At 43.4% G+C, this 20,306-nt stretch overlaps 1 protein-coding gene across 4 annotated transcripts in view; it reads left to right on the forward strand.

Annotated features, from left to right (window-relative positions):
* The window catches only part of LOC109885447 (serine/threonine-protein phosphatase 2A 56 kDa regulatory subunit gamma isoform-like), a 43,318-nt gene that overhangs the window by 16,328 nt on the left and 6,684 nt on the right, over nucleotides 1-20,306 (forward strand). For all 4 annotated transcript variants that reach the window (XM_020477295.2, XM_020477293.2, XM_020477294.2 and 1 more), the window contains 12 exons: nucleotides 5,908-6,107; nucleotides 13,991-14,101; nucleotides 14,296-14,388; nucleotides 14,494-14,624; nucleotides 14,967-15,026; nucleotides 15,125-15,233; nucleotides 15,437-15,490; nucleotides 15,896-16,066; nucleotides 16,197-16,324; nucleotides 16,442-16,543; nucleotides 16,806-16,878; nucleotides 18,997-19,107. In XM_020477295.2, the coding sequence (XP_020332884.1) occupies nucleotides 5,908-6,107; nucleotides 13,991-14,101; nucleotides 14,296-14,388; nucleotides 14,494-14,624; nucleotides 14,967-15,026; nucleotides 15,125-15,233; nucleotides 15,437-15,490; nucleotides 15,896-16,066; nucleotides 16,197-16,324; nucleotides 16,442-16,543; nucleotides 16,806-16,878; nucleotides 18,997-19,107 (1,343 nt within the window). The remainder of the gene's footprint in view (nucleotides 1-5,907; nucleotides 6,108-13,990; nucleotides 14,102-14,295; nucleotides 14,389-14,493; nucleotides 14,625-14,966; nucleotides 15,027-15,124; nucleotides 15,234-15,436; nucleotides 15,491-15,895; nucleotides 16,067-16,196; nucleotides 16,325-16,441; nucleotides 16,544-16,805; nucleotides 16,879-18,996; nucleotides 19,108-20,306) is intronic.

Raw genomic sequence — 20,306 nt, forward strand, 5'->3', positions numbered from 1 at the left:
TAGGGGAGGTGGGCAAAAATGTTGCCATTTACCATCTGTAGCTGTTTTAATGTGCTTTGCGGATATAAAGGGTTTGAGACTACTCTAGGAGGCGGCAGGGAAGGGTGTCTTATCTACTGTCTGGGCACCTGGGGAGTTTTTGGAGCAAGTGAAGATTGTTTTTGTCGTAGGCAATAAAGGAAGGTTTTTGCTAGGGCATTGCATAGCTCAGTGTGGGAGAAAGGGAGGGGAAGGGGGCTAGTTTACTGCCTTCTGCCTCTACCATCCCCCACCAAGACTGCTGATGTCAAAGGATGTGAGGTCACAGTCGTTTGTGTGTTTGGTGTCACCCAGAGCCCTTTTGCTTTACTCTGTCCCTCGCAGTGGAGATGGATGTGTTTTCCCTATATTCATTTAGTTGTTGCCGCTCCCAAAAATATTACTACATTTAAAAAAATCATTTTTTGGGATGGTAAAATTATTTCAGTGTAAACTATAACCAGATATATAAAGTATGTAGAACAGATAATGGAGCTACATATTTTTAAATGGGATCATCTTGAGAACTAACAACCATTGTTTATAAAAACAAATTTTAAAACTAATCAGCTATGTTTGAGTCACTCCGATAGAATAAGAACACAGCATAAGCCATGGCAAAATATGTAGGATTGCAGGAAAATGGCTTAAAAGGTCAAATGTTCTCTGCCCCATGGCAAAATGTGTAGCTTTAAAACAGACAAATGTGCAACCACTACTGAAGGACATCTGTTTCATACATCTTCAGTGTTAAGCAGTAGCTTTAAGGACCAAATTAGTACAACAGTAGCAGACACTAGTCATTGAATATACATTGTTTGGTATTCTGTTTTTACTAATAGTGAAGAAACTACGGTTTCCTGATTGCAAAACGAGTGCATTTTTATGGAAACCGTACTGTATTGTCCCCATGGCCACAGTCTTGTATTATTATGCACATAGATTTTGCCAAGACACCTGTGACCTGCTGCTGCATATTGTTGTCATGACATTTTTTCTGGCAATGTATTATGCATCAGCTGTCGTTCAAATCTCCATAAAAGCTTATGGCCTCTGGCACTGTTGTTGTGAGTAGTCTGCTGAGACACTGTAGGAGTGACACTACCATTTTGGCTTAGAGGTGTAGACTTGTGTTCAGTGTTTCCACTCTTCATTTAGCAGCGTTGGACCTCGGCATCGCTTCAAAATATACTGTGTTCAAAACATTAAGGACATCTTTCCATGATAGACTGACCAGGTGAATCCAGGGGAAAGCTATGATCCCTTATTGATGGCACTTGTTAAATCCACTTCAATCAGTGTAGGTAAGTGGTCACCAACCAGTCAATGGCCAAACAATAAAACCTTGATTTCCTTTTTTTTAACGGGGGGGGTGTGGTGCACCGGATTCAGCTGCCCTGAGTGCCGGGTAGGCGAAGTGTTCCCATTTTTTTTTTTTAAATGGTTTCATGTATCTAAAGGAGCAAACTCTGCCTTCCCGGCGGGCATGGGGAGCAAGCAAGTGCACCTATTGGCCAGCGCTAGGCCTATCGGATGTCTCAGATTATCATACAGTAACCTGTAAAATAAAGATTCCTCGAGCGCACTGAATACTATGAAATTTCAAAACTTTTCTGACCTTAACTAGAGACCGTCAGTGAATACAATAAAGAGCTGCTGTTTTTGGGTGATTTACTTTCACACTTTATATAATCCATAAAAAGCTCGTTCTCCCTACTTCAACCAGCTCTGCCGCTGCAATGCATGAGTAGGAATGTGTATCGATAGGCTTATGCTATTATTATTATTATTTATTATTATTTATTATTATTATTATTATTATTATTATTATTGGCTTAGGTCTTTTTCACTATCGTTGAAACTGTAACTTCCTTTGTTCATAGGAGTAACAACATGCATTTGTGCATGAGACATAAATAATGCGGTGCAACTCGAGTTGTGCCATCAGCTGGAAGATAATGTCCTTTTTTCGGTCAGTGCCTTTGAATGGGCTATGTTAGTAGGTGCCAGATGCACCGTTTTTTGTCAAGAACTGTAATGCTGCTGGGTTTTTCACGCTCAACAGTTTCCCTTGTGTATCAAGAATGGTCCACCACCCAAAGGACACCCAGCCAACTTAACACAAGTGTTGGAAGCATTGGAGTCAACATGGGCCAGCATCCCTGTGGAACGCTTTCGACACCTTGTTGAGTACATGCCCCGACGAATTGAGGCTGTTGAGGGCAAAAGGGGGTGTGCGCAACTCGAATATTAGGAAGATGTTCTTAATGTTTGGAATACTGTCTATTTCTGGCGAGATACACTTTTAAATGGATAGTCATTGACTGGAAGTCTATGGCAACAGCTAGCATGTCATTACGTTAGCGCTAGTAGCACCCCCCCCCCCCCCCCCCCTTACCACCACTGCTGAAAACAATCCTATGGGAAACACTGGTGTTACTAGGCCTAGTTATGAGAAATGCATTCATGCTATTATTTTGCATAAAAATGGTGCAAACATTCAAAGCAGTTGGTTTAGGCAAAGCAGTTCACACTTTCAGCTTGTCCTAAAGCATTAAGTAGGCCCTTCTTGACACACAATTGCCCTAACCGTTTTGCCTTGGCTGAGTCCGGGTCTGTGCATCAACCCTTCAGATGTGCTTGTGTTCACTGGGAGGTATGATGAAGCTGATCCTAAGTCTGTGCCCTGTTTTACACCCATAGTGAATGTTCAGATGCTTTCTCTTAACTTGTAAATGTCTGTGGAGGCAATAAGGGCATGAGCCCATGCACACATACACTGTCAGGTGTGTGTGGGGTACACCTCCCTTTAATATTTTAGGCATGATGGGAAACCCTAGGGCTGTTGTGTAATGGCACTAGGACTGGGGTAGGGTAGGCATGGAGGAGTGGATAATGGGACATGCATGTTAGAACAACAATGTGTCTGAACACTCCTGACACAGGCATGTTCCACAGCAGGAGCAGCTTTATGCAACAGGGGATAATGAAGAAGAGGGGTCGTGTTAGCATTGGGCTGCCAAATCAGGTAGTTTCTTTTTACTTAAAAAAAAAAAAAAACACACAGGTTTAGGCCTATATAGAATTGTCTAGTTTGGACAATCAGCAGGTTTGGTGAATTTTGCTGTGCTATGATTTGCTGTGCTATATGATCAAAAGCCCTCGTCCCTGTTTCCTCAACCTTTTCTGTAGGATTCTCTCTGGTGCTTTGTCCCAAATGACCTATGGTCAAAGTAGCACACTACATAGGGAATAGGGTTCTGTTTGGGACACACTCTTGGTCATGCTGTGGAAACTAAAAGTCTGAGAGCCAGGCAGTGTTTCACTCATAAGGTTGTGTGTTTGGTGGGATGATACTGGTGGAGGTTGTCCTTCTCAGTGGTTTTGTAGGTTTAACATATAATTTATTTGCACCAAATAAAACAAGTGATAAACAACAAAGATTTAAAAAAATACATCACATTTTCTCACATGCGCTGACTACAACAGGTGAAATGCTTACTTGCAAGCCCTTAACCAACAATGCAGTTTGAAGAAAATACCCACCCCCCCCAAAACATTTTTTATAATGAAGTGGATGTGGTTGGAAGCCCAAGGGCTTATATAAAAAGTAATCTACAATACAAAAGTGAAAAAATAAATAAAGGTTTGTTAAAATAGATAAAACCCTCAATGTACAAATTAACCTATCAGAAATGATTTATAAGGGCTTAAATCCAGCATGTCTGTATAGATGCCATCCTTAGCACCAATGTACCTGACCAGGTAAGGAATTGAACTCAAGACAGCAATATCTCGCTGAGCTAAAGCCAAGGTTTTAGTTCTGGGAACCAAAATGAATGTTTAAGTCTCAGCTAACCAGCCATGGTTAGGGTACCCATCATGCGAGCATAGTTTTTCCTCCATCTTTGAGAAACAATTTTATATCTGAGTTTCTGCCTTCTCATTGGCCAGAATGTTCCCGCCTGCCTTTGGTCTTTGGGAACATTTAACCCATTGTAAGAGCGGTGACTCCAGTATCTTGTCAGTATATACCACCATCTTGGTCAAATATGCTTTGTGTATATGGCCCCTGATCCAAAGTCCTTTCTCTCTCCTGCTTCAGTGGTGACCTAGTGTGCAGGTAGTGGTAGTAGGTCAGTTCAACCAAGATCAAAATGACAAACTTGCAACAAAAAAATTCAAGGCACTCATTTATAAATCATTTTTAAACTAATAGGGTTTGTGTACCTAACACAGGTTAAAAGAAACATTCTGAGTGGTTTACCAGAATGTACCGTCGGAGAGCTTTGTTAGACTGCATTTGTTTTCTCTTCAGATTGGAATTGTCATGTAGGCCTAGTGTATGAAGCTGGCTGCTGCTAAATATTGATTTCTGTCAGGTTGTGGTCAGTCATCGCATGCACAGTGCACACGGCAATGATGCGTGATGAGCTCGCTAGCTACACTATATACAAAAGTATGTGGACACCCCTTTAAATGAGTGGATTTGGCTATTTCAGCCATACCTTTTGCTGACAGGTGTATAAAATCAAGCACACCGCCATGCATTCTCCATAGACATTGGCAGTAGAATGGCCTTACTGAATAGCTGTGACTTTCAATGTGGCACAGTCATAGGATGTCACCTTTTCCAAGAAGTCAGTTTGTCAAATGTCTGCCCTGCTAGTGAGTAAGTGCTGTTATTGTGAAGTGGAAAGGTCTGGGAGCAACAACGACTCAGTCGAAGTGGTAGACCACACGAGCTCACAGAACGGGACCACCAAGTGCTGTAGCGCAAAAAAAATCTGTCCTTGGTTGTAACACTTACTGAGTTTAAACTGCCTCTGGAAACAATGTCATCAGAACTGGTCGTGGGGAGCTTCATGAAATGGGTTTCCATGTCCGAGCTGCCGCACACAAGCCTAAGATCACCATGCCAACTGTTGGCTGGAGTGGTGTAAAGCTCGCTGCCATTGGACTGTGGCGCAGTGGATATGCGTGTTCTCTGGAGTGATGAGTCACATTTCACCATCTGGCAGTCCCACGGACGAATCTGGGAGAACGCTACCTGCCTGAATGCATAGTGCAAACAAAAGTTTGGTGGAGGAATAAGGGTCTGGAGCTGTTCATGTTTCGAGCTAGGTTCCAGTGAAGGGAAACCTTAACACTACAGCATAAAATGACATTCTAGACAATTCTGTGCTATCAACTTAGTGGCAACAGTTTGGGGAAGCCCATTTACGGTTTCATCATGACAATGCCGCCTTCCACAAAAGCGAGGTCCATACAGAAATGGGTTTGTTGAGTTGTGGAAGAACTTGACTGGCCTGCACATAGCCCTGACCTTAAACCCATCGATCACCTTTGGGATGAATTGGAACGCCGACTGCGAGCCAGGCTTATTCGCCCAACGTCAGCGGCCAACCTCACTAATGCTGTTGTGGCTGAATGCTGCTGGGACTTGTTTCCAATGTTAACCCTAGTGGAATGCTTTCCCAGAAGTATAGGGCTGTTAGCCCCCCCCCTTGCTGCAATAACTCCACATTAATGCCCTAGATTTTGTAATGAGATGTTCCACATACTTTTGATCATGTAGTGTATCTACCTGAGTGAGCCTTCATGCACAGAAAGGAGACTGAGCAGATATTTGGATGTTAATGTTTATTTTATGGCTGCCACGCTCTGTGCCCCTGAGCCTGAATTGAACGTGTTTACATTTGTATTCGTTCAGTAGGCTCTGTAATCAGGAGCGTCGGTGTCTGATACTCTTTTTCCTTTTCTTTTTGTGGCTGGATTTTTGGTTATTTTGCCTTTCTTTATTCTGTATTTTGTCAAGCAGTGAAAATGAATTTCCTTGTGTGGATAATGAATCTGACTCATCTCCCCCCCCCCCCCTCCCCTCCCCAGATGTCCCTCCGGCGGAGCAGGAAAAGTTGTTTGTCCAGAAGCTGCGTCAGTGCTGCGTCCTGTTTGACTTTCTGTCGGACCCTCTGAGCGACCTGAAATGGAAGGAGGTGAAGCGGGCAGCGCTCAGCGAGATGGTGGAGTACATCACCCACAACAGGAACGTCATCACAGAGCCCATCTACCCAGAGGTGGTGCACGTGGTCAGTAGACACAGTGAATAATGCCTTGGTTGTAATTATTAGTGCACACTGTCCCAAAACATTTTTAAACATAAAAGGGAAAGAAAAGTGTTTGTTAGTACTCCCTCCCTCTTTTGGACCTGTTTTGCTTATTTTTGGTTCCTGGTTTTTCAACCCTTCTACACCTTCATGATGTTTTTCTTCTTCTGTTTATTGTGTGGTGCACATAGGCCTAGTCAGTGGAGAAGGCCCTCTGGTCACATTGATGTATTGTCCTTAGGGGTGTGAACGTTTAAAAGTTAAAACGTTTAAACGAAGTTGGGACCCGTAATGTTAAACAAATATACCCTTAACTGAAAAACATTTTTTTTAATTAACTTAAAATCACAGTTCAGTTATAAAAACATATTGTTTTCTGTGTTTATAGATTATCTTAACATATGACCGCCAGCCGGCCTTCTCATGCCTGCCTCTCTCTCTCGTGCTGGCCTGCCTGCTCTGTCTCTTGGCTAGCGGTGTGCAGACTTCGGTCTGTTGCGAATAGAATATCCTAGCCTATTCTGTCACCTACGGTTTTGGGCCAGTCTCGCGAGCATGGGGTAGTCTACTCTAGGGTTGGGCGGTATCCGGATCTTCATATCCTGACCTTCATACACAAGAAGCGCCATTTGTTTCCAGACCATAATATAGACCGTAAAAATACATATCTTCGCACAAAACAATTGTAAGCTGCAGGGATCTTGATCCAGGAGGCGATTTGATTCTCTGCTGTAAAAAAATAAATAAAACTGCTTGATCTTGCAAGCTAGCTACTTAGCTAACAAGTTCGCAAACTAAATGCATAGTTGGAGCCCCGAGCTGGAGATATTTTATTTGGCATATCTTAGGTGGTTATTGTAATATGTGTTATACATTTTACATTATTGAAAACCATAGTCAGTATTTTAAAATGCCCATGTTAACATTATAACTGGTATAGCCTCCAAGCGTAGCCTACTGTGTTTTTTTTTGCCTCGTATGAAATCACAATACCAGTAGCCTGTTTTGATTACGCTTTTCAGACAATGGAATGTGGCCCCTTGAAAGCGCTGCAGCATGTTTGTCTGTTAGGGTAGTCTACACTATGTATTTTTTTTTTAAATGCCCACACGAAACCTTCTCTGGTGAGATGAACTGACATTTACTTGTCTTTTAAAGGAATTACTGCTTCCATTACTAGGCAACCAGAACTGTCAATCATAATCTCGAGCTACTGCGCGAAGCCGGCTCGCCTGCTGCATGCTCGCAGACTACTCACTCCTAAAAAAGTACTTTAAAGTTTGTTAAATACCGTGACTTACCAATACATTTTAGTATAAGACACATCTAGCTACCATACCATTAAACTGCATAAATAACACCGCAGCGTCTATTGTTGTCAGGGAAAAAATACAGAACATTCTTACGCCGAAGCAGAATTCTACAGTCGTGGCCAAAGGTTTTGAATGACACAAATATTAATTTTCCCAAAGTCTGCTGCTTCAGTTTGTATGATGGCAATTTGCATATACTCCGGAATGTTATGGAGAGTGATCAGATGAATTGCAATTTATTGCAAAATCCCTCTTTGCCATGCAAATGAACTGAATCCCCCAAAAACATTTCCACTGCATTTCAGCCCTGCCGCAAAAGGACCAGCTGACATCGTCAGTGATTCTCTCATTAACACAGGTTTGAGTGTTGATGAGGACAAGGCTGGAGATACTCTGTCATGCTGATTGAGTTCGAATAACAGACTGGAAGCTTCAAAAGGAGGGTGGTGCTTGGAATCATTGTTCTTCCTCTGTCAACCATGGTTACCCGCAAGGAAACGTGTGCCGTCATCATTGCTTTGTACAAAAAGAGCTTCACAGGCAAGGATATTGCTGCCAGTAAGATTGCACCTAAATCAACCTTTTATCGGATCAAAAAGAACTTCAAGGAGAGCGGTTCAATTGTTGTGAAGAAGGCTTCAGGGCGCCCAAGAAAGTCCAGCAAGCGACATGGCCGTCTCCTAAAGTTGTTTCAGCTTCGGGATCGGGTCACCACTAGTACAGAGCTTGCTCAGGAATGGCAGCAGGCAGGTGTGAGTGCATCTGCACGCACAGTGAGAAGACTTTTGGAGGTTGGCCTGGTGTCATGAAGGGCAGCAAAGAAGCCACTTCTCTCCAGGAAAAACCTCAGGGACAGACTGATATTCTGCAAAAGGTACAGGGATTGGACTGCTGAGGACTGGGGTAAAGTCATTGTCTCTGAATCCCCTTTCCGATTGTTTGGGGCATCCGGAAAAAAAAGCTGCCATCAGTCCTGTCATGCCAACAGTAAAGCATCCTGAGACCATTCATGTATGGGGTTGCTTCTCAATCAAGGGAGTGGGCTCACTCACAATTTTGCCTAAGAACACAGCCATGAATAAAGAATGGCACCAACACATCCTCTGAGAGCAACTTCTCCCAACCATCCAGGAACAGTTTGGTGAAGAACAATGCCTTTTCCAGCATGATGGAGCACCTTGCCATACGGCAAAAGTGATAACTAAGTGGCTCGGGGAACAGAACATCTATTTTTTTAACCCACAAATTCTGACAAACTCCAAGCATTGATTATGCAAGAATGGGCTGTCATCAGTCAGGATGTGGCCCAGAAGTTAATTGACAGCATGCTAGGGTGGATTGCAGAGGTCTTGAAAAAGGGTCAACACTGCAAATATTGACTCTTTGCATCAATGTAATTGTCAATAAAAGCCTTTGACACTTATGAAATGCTTGTAATTATACTTCAGTATTCCATCGTAACATATGACAAAAATATCTAAAGACACTGAAGCAGCAAACTTTGTGGAAATTAATATTTGTCTCATTCTCAAAACTTTTGGCCACGACTGAAAAGATACAGACCTGATGCGGCACTTTTAAAAACTTTTAAGTTATCAATTGTCGCTATCGACATAACGCATCTACAGTAATCTGTCTGTAAAGGGATGTGGTAGATATAACTTCATCGCCCGGACCTAGTTGTTCATACATACGTAATCGAACCATTCTGTATTGTAAATTGATGTGGAATTTTGTAATTGATTTAACAATGTTTCTTAGCGTTTTAACAAATGTTTTTAAACATTAAGGAACATTTTACATTTGTCACATTCCAAATTGTCCTCAAACTTGCTTTTAATGGTCACCAAAAACGACCCTCTGACGTTTGTGTTGCAAACACATTTAGTGTCCATAGACACAACCATTTTGTGTAGGCCTCTGTCTTTCTGGCTTGAGTGAATTCATAACCCTGCTATCAAGTGGTCATGAAAGCTATAAGCCATTTCAATCAATTAAGTTGTCACAGAAGCTTTCAAATGGCATATTTCACATACCACAAAGTTTTCGCATTTCTCAGTCTCACATTTTTTCTCGAGGGTGCCTTTGGCAGAAATTCTTCAAGTTATTTCAGTTCTAGTTAGGCTAGATGTTTTCTTTTCTAGTTCCTGAGGCATAGGTGCGTCCCATTCCCTTCCAGGTGAACTCTGTGAAACCAGCACATTGCAGAGAGTGGAAACTGCTTTACACTCACCGAATTTGAATCTGTTACCCAGAGTCAGAGGCGGGGCCGACTTTGTTATTCTATAGTACAGCTAGCAGTAGGCCTATTGTCTACCTAGCTAGACATCGGCCAAGGGCTAGCACTGTGGGCTCAATATCTGTGTTACGCCACATATGACTGAAATCAGATTGGTGTGAAAATCTGAACTCATCCTTTGTGGTTTCGTCATCATGGGCTCACCTACCTCTGTAACAGATATACATGGCTGGGGATGTGATGTGTCGTGGTGCTGCCTGCCTGCCGGCCAGCCAGCCAGCCAGGTCTGAATTAAAACAGGCTTTGATGTTTATCAAAGCAGGAAACCAAGGATGATCAAGGTGCAAATGTCCCTTCATTCTCCTGATCCTGCCTCTATTTGATCAGTGCAGCAGAAAATGCAAGGCCGCTGCCAAATCAGCATAAGAATATACTCTTGGTTTACTTTAGTTCTCCCCTTCCTGAGTCTTTCACTTTGATGTGTTCACTGCTTTTAACATCAAAGTGTGGACGAGGCGGACTCTAAAGGGTGTGTTCTTTATGGTTAGATAGACCATGATGGGTGGCTCTTTGAGGGGGCGCCCAATTGATGCATTATTGTTACAGCATCAGAAACAAATGTTACATTGATAATTCAGTTAAGTGAGTGCATTTTAACTCAACCTGCTGGGGGTGGGGGGGTCGTCATCTGAAAGGTGAGAATGAATGGGAATTATATAGCGCTTTTCTACAAACTGAGGTACTCAAAGCGCTTTACGGAGAGAAACTCGCCTCATCCACCACCGTGTGGCACACACGGCAACCATTTTGTGCCAGAACGCTCACCACACATGAACTATCAGGTGGATGATGAAATTGGTCTGGAATTTTGCCTTATCACTGTGGTTAACACACCTACTCTTATGATAAGTGCCATGGGATTTTCTTATGACCACAGAGTCAGTACATCCATTTAACGTCCCATCTGAAAGACTGCATCCTATGCAGTGCAATGTACCCTTCAATGCCCTGGGGCATTGGGATCTCCTTAGACCAGAGAAGAGTGCCCCCTACTGGTCTGCCAACCACTTCCAGCAGCACCTGGTCTCCCATCCAGGGACCAACCAGGACCGACCCTGCTTAGCTTCAGAGGCAAGCCAACATTGGAATGTAGGGTGGGATGCTGCTGGCTTGGAGAGGTGAACAAAAAGAGTAGCTTCGGCTGGTTAAAACAAAAAAATTCTGCTTCTCATTGGGGGGGGGGGGCTGATAAATGTAATCTTAAAGGTCCTGACATCATCCTCTCTCTGGTTCTACTGGTCTGTGGCTGTGTTGATTGAAAAGGTTTTTAATTTATGAATATGTAAATTATCAAGAATATGCAGCCTGATGGGTGAAGAGGTCGGCTGGACATCTGTACTGTTCTCTTATACTCTTGTATTCACAATACACATGAAACAAAGTGTGTTTCTTAATATGCCTTCTACCCTGCTCCACACCCCCATCCTCAGTGCATACATTTTGAGGCACTAGGCACTCCCGTGCTATTTCATTACTTTGGACCTTTTTAGAGTAAATTGAGTCATGTCGGCTGCTCATCTATGCTTGACTTTCCTGGATCACGACTACTCTCAGCCGTTATACGTCAAACATTTGTAGATTTAAACGTCTGATTCGGTTTAACATTGCAATATTGTCAGTAAAGAAAATTATCTACATAGACTAGTGTTGCATGGTATACTGGTACCAGGGTAATATCATGGTATCAAAACCTCATGGTACTTATGATACCAACATTTTAGAATACCGTAGTACTGTTTCATAAGATACTACCACGTTTTTTTGTTGTCCCTACCAATCTAAAGAACCCGCTTACGCCTGTTTATGCAATCTTAATAGTCGGTTTTGTTTAGAAATTAAGTTGAATTTAAGCAACATTAACTAGACTCTTGTATGCGCCAGTCCAATAATGTCCGCTTCACTTTCATGCGCCTATCACATGTGGCAGCTGTACACAGCCAGCCGGCAGCTGGATCCCCTTCCAGCCATCACTCACCTGCATCTCTGTCTGGTCTTCCTGCGGCATTTAGTCCTCCATCAATTATAACAAATATATAGCCGTGATGGCGAGTGGGGATGTGATGGCGTGTGGGGATGTGATGGCGAGTAGGGACGCAGTCTTCTGATACATTGGAGCAGCTTGCAGATCAAGCAAAGTTGATACATTGTATAATTTCACCCCTTGTATAACCAAGAGCACAAGCCAGTCTGAGTAGACTTTGCAAGTTTGAGAGGACAAATAGGGCACAGCTTCGCAAAAGGCATGCTTACAGCAAAGAAAATGGCTTGTCTCTAGCTCAAACGGTTAAAAAAAGGAACAATTTTACCGGAGCTCCCCTTTCTAAAAACATAATTTCACAAACCATGTCGCTGGCCGTTTGAAACAAATCCCGGGTCTCTATCGGTTTGATAACAATGTTCAGTCATGTTTCCTAGCTAACAACCTAACTTGACAGTAGGTCTAGGCAAATTTGATTGGCACAGGAAGAAAGGGTCTGCTTTGCTACTCATGAGAAATGAATCATGTTGGCCTATTGGAAGCCTAAGATTTCTGGTGCTCCAGAAATTCTGTTTGGTGCATAAGGTTTTTAAAGTTGGCAGCAGTATGTTTGGGAGTGTTTTTGAGATGGAGGGAGAGCGTGTGGTTCTGTTTACTGAAGAGGGAGGGTTTCAAGCTGGTTTCAAGCAGTGTTCTCCCTGTACTGCCACAATGATATGCAGATCATTATGCATGTGTATTCCTTCCTCCCATTCGTCCAGACAAATCACAGGTAGACCTTTGCAAGTTGGGGCAAATCAGCCATTCTTTGCAGTATTCTATTATACAGTGTGAAGTTAAATTCAATACGTGTTGTATTGAGTAGAAGTTTTTAAATATTTTTTATTTATTTAACCAGGTAGGCTAGTTGAGATAAAGTTCTCATTTACAACTGCGACCTGGCCAAGATAAAGCAAAGCAGTGCGACACAAACAACAGTTACACATGGAATAAACAAAACATAGTCAATAACACAATAGAAAAAGTCTATATACAGTGTGTGCAAATGGTGGGAGGTAAGGCAATAAATAGGCCATAGTAGCAAGTAATTATAATATGAATATATTCATATAACATATTGAGTATCACTGGCAGGTTTTTGGTGTAGCACATCCTCAATTGTGATTGTGATGCTTGGCCTGGTATCGTTAGTAAAATGTTAGTGTTTTCACAACACCAACAGACATTTAACGAAAGTAACAAGCTAGCTAACTTCAGCAAGAGACCACTTGTTTTAACTTTATGCATTAGCTTGCAACTTAAAATATTAGCCTAGACAATGACCATACTTGTTTACTAGTAAAAGGTAACTTGCTAGTGCTGTAACTATAGGTTGTTAACCCTCATGAACCATGGTTAGAAAGCTGACCAAGTTAGCGGGCTAGCTAAGTTAGCACTCGTCATGACCCATGGCTGTATGGGCTACGACACAGCCTGCAAGTACTCTGTGAAAACTGTGAAAACATTCATATAATCTGTTACTAGCTACGCTACAAATACTTACACGAGTCGGGAGACGAGCTGTTCGTGCCTCAGTCACCTCAGCACAACTTTGCCCTGTAACGCATTACTGCCTGTAAGACTCGATCTGCTGCGAGCCAGCCAGTCTAATGGCAATACAGACAACACAAGACTACATAAACTTAACTTCGGAATGATCAGCTAGCTATATGTGAATCGTAATAGTCTAGCTAGCCAGCTATTTTAAAAGGCAAAAATGACTGATAACCGATGTTATGCAGTCTAGATGACGAGCTGTCAGTTCTTCGTGGCTAGCTAGTTACCAATTGTTTGTGGCCAGTTAGACCTATTGACGTACTATGGGGTTGCACAATGGGTATTGTAGGCAGGTAAACATGCCAAAATGAACACTATGTATTTATTAACATATCAAGAAAATATTGTAGTCCGGCAACATAGTTGCAGTTTATTTCATCTCTTAAGCCCAAAATAATGGCTTCCATTGATTTCAATAATTTTTGCTTTTTTTATGTGGTTGCGTCATATTTCTGTGCATACGTTCCGTTGAAGCTTGGAGCGATGCATACTTCGAAATGTTTTCTCCGACGTGTGAGCAGAGCATGGTAGTATTCATTTTGAGACACCCAAAATGTCAGTTTCCGAAGTGCTGGAGTTGGCCAACCATTGACACATGCTTAGGATAGTTCTTCCAATAGCCCTTATGGTAATAATATGAAGTGCTGTGTCGTGACCTGCCTGTCTGTCTGTCCTTCAGTTTGCAGTGAACATGTTCAGGACATTGCCTCCATCATCCAACCCCACAGGGGCTGAGTTTGACCCAGAGGAGGATGAGCCCACTCTAGAGGCCGCGTGGCCACACCTCCAGGTAAACACGCACAGTCACGCATACCGCACAGTCATGCACTGCATACCGCACACCACGTACCGCACGGCGGTGCAACACACTTGGAGTTGCGCGCACGCACACACGCCACGGTCGTGCGCACAGTCACACAAACAAGCAATTTAACGCTGCACCGTTTCATACCACTGATATGTACACCTCTGCTCTTTCTCCAGCTCGTCTACGAGTTCTTCCTCCGGTTTCTGGAGTCTCCAGACTTTCAACCAAATGTGGCCAAGAAGTATATCGACCAGAAATTTGTAATGCAGGTAGCTAAGCACTGGACCTTTCTCACTGGAAGTAAATAAACAGGATGTGAGATTGTGTGAGAAAGTACATGTGATCTAAGGTCACCTGCTGCATTGTCTCCACAGCTATTAGACCTGTTTGACAGTGAAGACCCTAGGGAAAGGGACTTTCTAAAGACCACTCTGCATCGCATCTACGGAAAGTTCCTGGGCCTGAGAGCGTACATCAGGAAACAGATCAATAACATATTCTATAAGTGAGTAAATGGTCATAATACTGTACTATGAAATTGTATTATCATACACTGAGTGTACAAAACATTAAGAACACCTGCTCTTTCCATGACGGACCGATCAGGTGAATCCAGGTGAAAACTACAGTATGATCCCTTATTGATGTCACCTGTTAAATCCACTTCAATCCGTGTAGATGAAGGGGAGGATGCAGATTAAATAAGGATATTTAAGCCTTGAGACATGGGCAAGACCAAATATTTAAAGGCCTTTGAATGGGGAGACACAACATGGCGATTGCCAATGTTTAAATGACCATTTATTGAACTGCTCTGTTCTGCTTTGACATTGTCATTTCTTTCCAGGTTCATTTATGAAACAGAACGTCATAACGGAATAGCAGAGTTATTGGAAATATTAGGAAGGTATGTGGTTCTTTAATCGTTTTTGTGCCTATATTGTTTTGTGTTGATCAGAAGTATTACATTGCTGATCACAACCTTCAAATCCTTCTGTTTTGCAGCATAATCAATGGCTTTGCCTTACCGTTGAAAGAGGAGCACAAGATTTTCCTGTTGAAAGTGTTGCTGCCTTTACACAAAGTCAAGTCCCTTAGTGTCTATCACCCACAGGTAGCTTTCCCTAACTACCTTTGGTTTCAAACACGTTACTGTTAAAGACCATGCAGTTAAAGCCTTAGGCCTGCAATACAATAAACCTTTTGATTAGGCCTATATGTGTAATAGGTTGTAATAAGTGTTTTATTAGTTGTATTAAGCGGCATCGACATGATGGTTGTAGTTAATCTGCTTTTTTGTTTCTGTGTCTGTTCTAGCTGGCTTATTGCGTGGTGCAGTTTCTAGAGAAGGACAGCACTCTCACAGAACCGGTAAGACATCTTGCTGTTCGCTGGGCAAAAATCACCATTCCCCCATGGAATGCGTGAGGTTAGTACTTTGCTCTAATGCTGGCTTAGTGTGAATGTGTGAATCTTCTCCATAGACAGTGATGGCTCTGTTAAAGTACTGGCCAAAACACACAGCTCTGTGTGACTAGTTAGTTAGACCCACAGCTCTGTGGGCGGGACTGGTTAGTTAGACCCACAGCTCTGTGGGCGGGACTGGTTAGTTAGACCCACAGCTCTGTGGGAGGGACTGGTTAGTTAGACCCACAGCTCTGTGGGAGGGACTGGTTAGTTAGACCCACAGCTCTGTGGGAGGGACTGGTTAGTTAGACCCACAGCTCTGTGGGAGGGACTGGTTAGTTCAGTATTAATGTATGACTAATCTCGTAGACGGTGATGGCTCTGTTGAAGTACTGGCCGAAGACACACAGTCCGAAGGAGGTGATGTTCCTCAATGAGCTGGAAGAAATCCTGGACGTCATCGAACCCTCTGAGTTCGTCAAGGTCATGGAGCCTCTCTTCAGACAGCTGGCCAAGTGTGTGTCCAGCCCTCACTTCCAGGTGTGTTCTTGATCTGGTGGAACTCATGCAGTGTGCAGTGTGTGTTGTGCATGTCCAGGCTTGTGTGTGTGTATTGTTATCTGTGCTATGGTGTGGCCTTACCAGGCATCCCTCTCTGTGTGTGTATCAGGTGGCAGAGAGAGCGCTGTACTACTGGAACAATGAGTACATCATGAGTTTGATCAGTGACAATGCTGCCAGGATCCTCCCTATCATGTTCCCCTCGCTCTACCTCAACTCCAAGACCCACTGGAACAAGTGAGCCACTCTGCTAACCTACCACTATGGAGCAGACTCTTTCTCAGTCTCTCTGTTGCTGCCCTGTGAACGAGAAGTAAACATGGGTCCATATGTATGGTTAATGTGTGTGTGCAGGACGATCCACGGTCTGATATACAACGCCCTGAAGCTCTTCATGGAGATGAACCAGAAGCTGTTTGATGACTGCACACAGCAGTTCAGAACAGAGAAGAACAAGTAAGACTACTTTACCTCTAAACGCACACTGAATAAAACCTTTGTCATAACTGTTCATTCATTCGCAGCGTCCACCCACATAGTTTCATTCTACGTCTGTCTCCACTTAGCAGATTTCATCTTGAAATGACGGTTCCGCTGTCGTCTGATCTTTCTTCCCGTTTCTCTAAACCTGTCGTTGTGATGTCTGTTCCCCTGTCTCCCTAAACCCGTCATTGTCTGATCTGTTCCACTGTCTCCCTAAACCTGTTTGTGTGTGAAGAGAGAAGGCCAAGTGGAAAGAGAGAGAAGAGGCGTGGGTGAAGATTGAGAATCTGGCCAAGTCCAACCCTCAGGTGAGCTCTAAGCATCTTTCCTCGTGTGTTTTAATCCAGCCCCGTTGTCTCTTGCTCTCTTAAGCATTTGACATTTTAGTCATTTAGTATATGCTTTTATCCAGAGCGACTGTGTATATACATGCATACATACATGCATGCATACATACATACATGCATACATACATACATGCATACATACATGCATACAGTGGGGAGAACAAGTATTTGATACACTGCTGATTTTGCAGGTTTTCCTACTTACAAATCATGTAGAGATCTGTAATTTTGACATTTTTAACTGTGAAAGACAGAATCTAAAACAAAAATCCAGAAAAGCACATTGTATGATTTTTAAGTAATTAATTTGCATTTGATTGCATGACATAAGTATTTGATACATCAGAAAAGCAGAACTTAATATTTGGTACAGAAACCTTTTGTTTGCAATTACAGAGATCATATGTTTCCTGTAGTTCTTGACCAGGTTTGCGCACACTGCAGCAGGGATTTTGGCCCACTCCTCCATACAGACCTTCTCCAGATCCTTCAGGTTTCGGGGCTGTCGCTGGGCAATACAGACTTTCAGCTCCCTCCAAAGATTTTCTATTGGATGCAGGTCTGGAGACTGGCTAGGCCACTCCATGACCTTGAGATGCTTCTTACGGAGCCACTCCTTAGTTGCCCTGGCTGTGTGTTTCGGGTCGTTGTCATGCTGGAAGACCCAGCCACGACCCATGGTCAATGCTCTTACTGAGGGAAGGAGGTTGTTGGCCAAGATCTCGCGATACATGGCCCCATCCATCCTCCCCTCTATACGGTGCAGTCGTCCTGTCCCCTTTGCAGAAAAGCATCCCCAAAGAATGATGTTTCCACCTCCATGCTTCACGGCTGGGATGGGGTTCTTGGGGTTGTACTTATCCTTCTTCTTCCTCCAAACACGGCGAGTGGAGTTTAGACCAAAAAGCTCTATTTTTGTCTCATCAGACCACATGAACTTCTCCCATTCCTCCTCTGGATCATTCAGATGGTTATTGGCAAACTTCAGACGAGCCTGGACATGCGCTGACTTGAGCAGGGGGACCTTGCGTGCACTGCAGGATTTTAATGCATGACGGCGTAGTGTGTTACTAATGGTTTTCTTTGAGACTGTGGTCCCAGCCCTCTTCAGGTCATTGATCGGGTCCTGCCGTGTAGTTCTTGGCTGATCCCTCACCTTCCTCATGATCATTGATGCCCCACGGAGTGAGATCTTGCATGGAGCCCCAGACCAAGGGTGATTGACCGTCATCTTGAACTTCTTCCATTTTCTAATAATTGCGCCAACAGTTGTTGCCTTCTCACCAAGCTGCTTGCCTATTGTCCTGTAGCCCATCCCAGCCTTGTGCAGGTCTACAATTTTATCCCCGATGTCCTTACACAGCTCTCTGGTCTTGGGCATTGTGGAGAGGTTGGAGTCTGTTTGATTGTGTGTGGACAGGTGTCTTTTATACAGGTCACGAGTTCAAACAGGTGCAGTTAATACAGGTAATGAGTGGAGAACAGGAGGGATTAAAAATGAACAGGTCTGTGAGAGCTGGAATTCTTACTGGTTGGTAGGTGATCAAATACTTATGTCATGCAATAAAATGCAAATTAATTACTTAAAAATCATACAATGTGATTTTCTGGATTTTGTTTTAGTTTCCGTCCCACAGTTGAAGTATACCTGTGATAAAAATTACAGACCTCTACATTCCTTGTAAGTAGGAAACACTGCTGATTTTTGCAGGTTATCAAATGCTTGTCCTCCCCACTATATATACATACATATATACATACATACATACATACATACATACATACATACATACATACAACCCTGGTGTTGCAAGCACCATGCTCTACCAACTGAGCCAGTAGTTTTGCCACTAGTCCTCCACCACAGAACAGCCCAGGCAGCACCAGATACGTAGGTGTATTCTATGGCTCAAAACCCAACAAACAGAAATCATCTGACTCATCATGGATTTGACCAAATGATCTAAAAAGGTCTATATCATTATCTTTGGTTCTGGGAGTTCCTCACCTCTCCGCTGGGTTTACTTCCTGTTGTCTCATTATAATCCTACCCTCCTCTCTCTCTCTCGGTGTGTTTAGTTCCTGGTGTACGTGGACCCATCAGACCTGGGTAGTCCTATGGAGACAGACGGACCAATGATGGAGGATGTTAACATCTTGAAGAAGACCATAGAGGAAGAAGCCACGCAGGTACTGTGTGTTGGGGGGGCGGGCGGGCTACCGTGCTATTCCTCTGACGTCCTCCATGCAGTCAGTGCATTGAATTAGACTGTTCGTGTGAAGGTTCAGAGCACAGTCTCCCGAGCTGTTTGAAATGTAGCATCAGAATTTGGTGCTTCCTGTCACACCTTGTTGCAGTTTTAACCCTGGAGTCTAAGCCTGGGTGGGGGATGTTCTAAGCTAACACTATGGAATTGTTTAAGATGGTCATACCAAGTATCATGTATCTATTAGATGTGTAATTTAAAGGCCCCTGAAGGTAGAGGGTGATATCGGCGGATGTGGTGTTTTGAGACGCTGCCCATGCAAAAACATCTCTAGCTTCAACAGTCAGATGTTGATGGGGATTTTGTATTATGTTCATTAGATTCCCGCTGGGGTGCAGAAATTGTAGGCTAAGGGTTAAGAGGGGTGGAGACAGACGTGTAGGAACAGGAATAGTGCCGCATGGTTAGGAGTAGAAGTATGCCATTCACAGCCCTCTCCTTGCCTACTGCCCAGGCTGTCATAAATGGCACCATATCCCCTATATAGTGCGCTACTTTCAACAGTGCCCTATGGGCCCTGGTACAAAGTAGTGCACTACATAGGGAATAGGGTGCCATTTGGGATGTAATGTAGGTTGGAGAGGGACATGGTCGGGGAAGAGGGCTGTGAGTGATGTACTTATCGACAATCATCTAACGGCAGGCTCACATTTCTAAGGCGGGAGAGCTGATGGTAATTTATACTATAGTGTACACTTCATACAGGCCTACTACATATCTAGGACATGATGGATTGGGCTGAGTTGGGTATACAAGTTGAGATCTAGTCAAGACGTGATAGACCTAGTTAAACATGCTATTTAAATTCTAGCAACACTGAGGACTATCAAGGACTAGAGAAGGTTTGTTTAGGTTTATGGGCTCTGGATGTGTAACTGTTCCCCCGTCTCTTAAAGAGGATGTGTGATCAGTCTAATGCCTCCATAAGACCAGGCACTACTTCTAGCAATCAAACAATTGGAGGTCATTCGTTATCAAAGGTGGGAGCGAGAAACAAGGATGCACCATAGTGCCCTCAAAGCTCACCACTAAGCTTAGGACCCTGGGACTAAACACCTCCCTCTGCAACTGGATCCTGTACTTCCTGACGGGCCGCCCCCAGGTGGTAAGGGTAGAAAACAA

This window comes from Oncorhynchus kisutch, linkage group LG21 (assembly GCF_002021735.2).
Source record: "Oncorhynchus kisutch isolate 150728-3 linkage group LG21, Okis_V2, whole genome shotgun sequence".
Classification (NCBI taxonomy): Eukaryota; Metazoa; Chordata; class Actinopteri; order Salmoniformes; family Salmonidae; genus Oncorhynchus; species Oncorhynchus kisutch.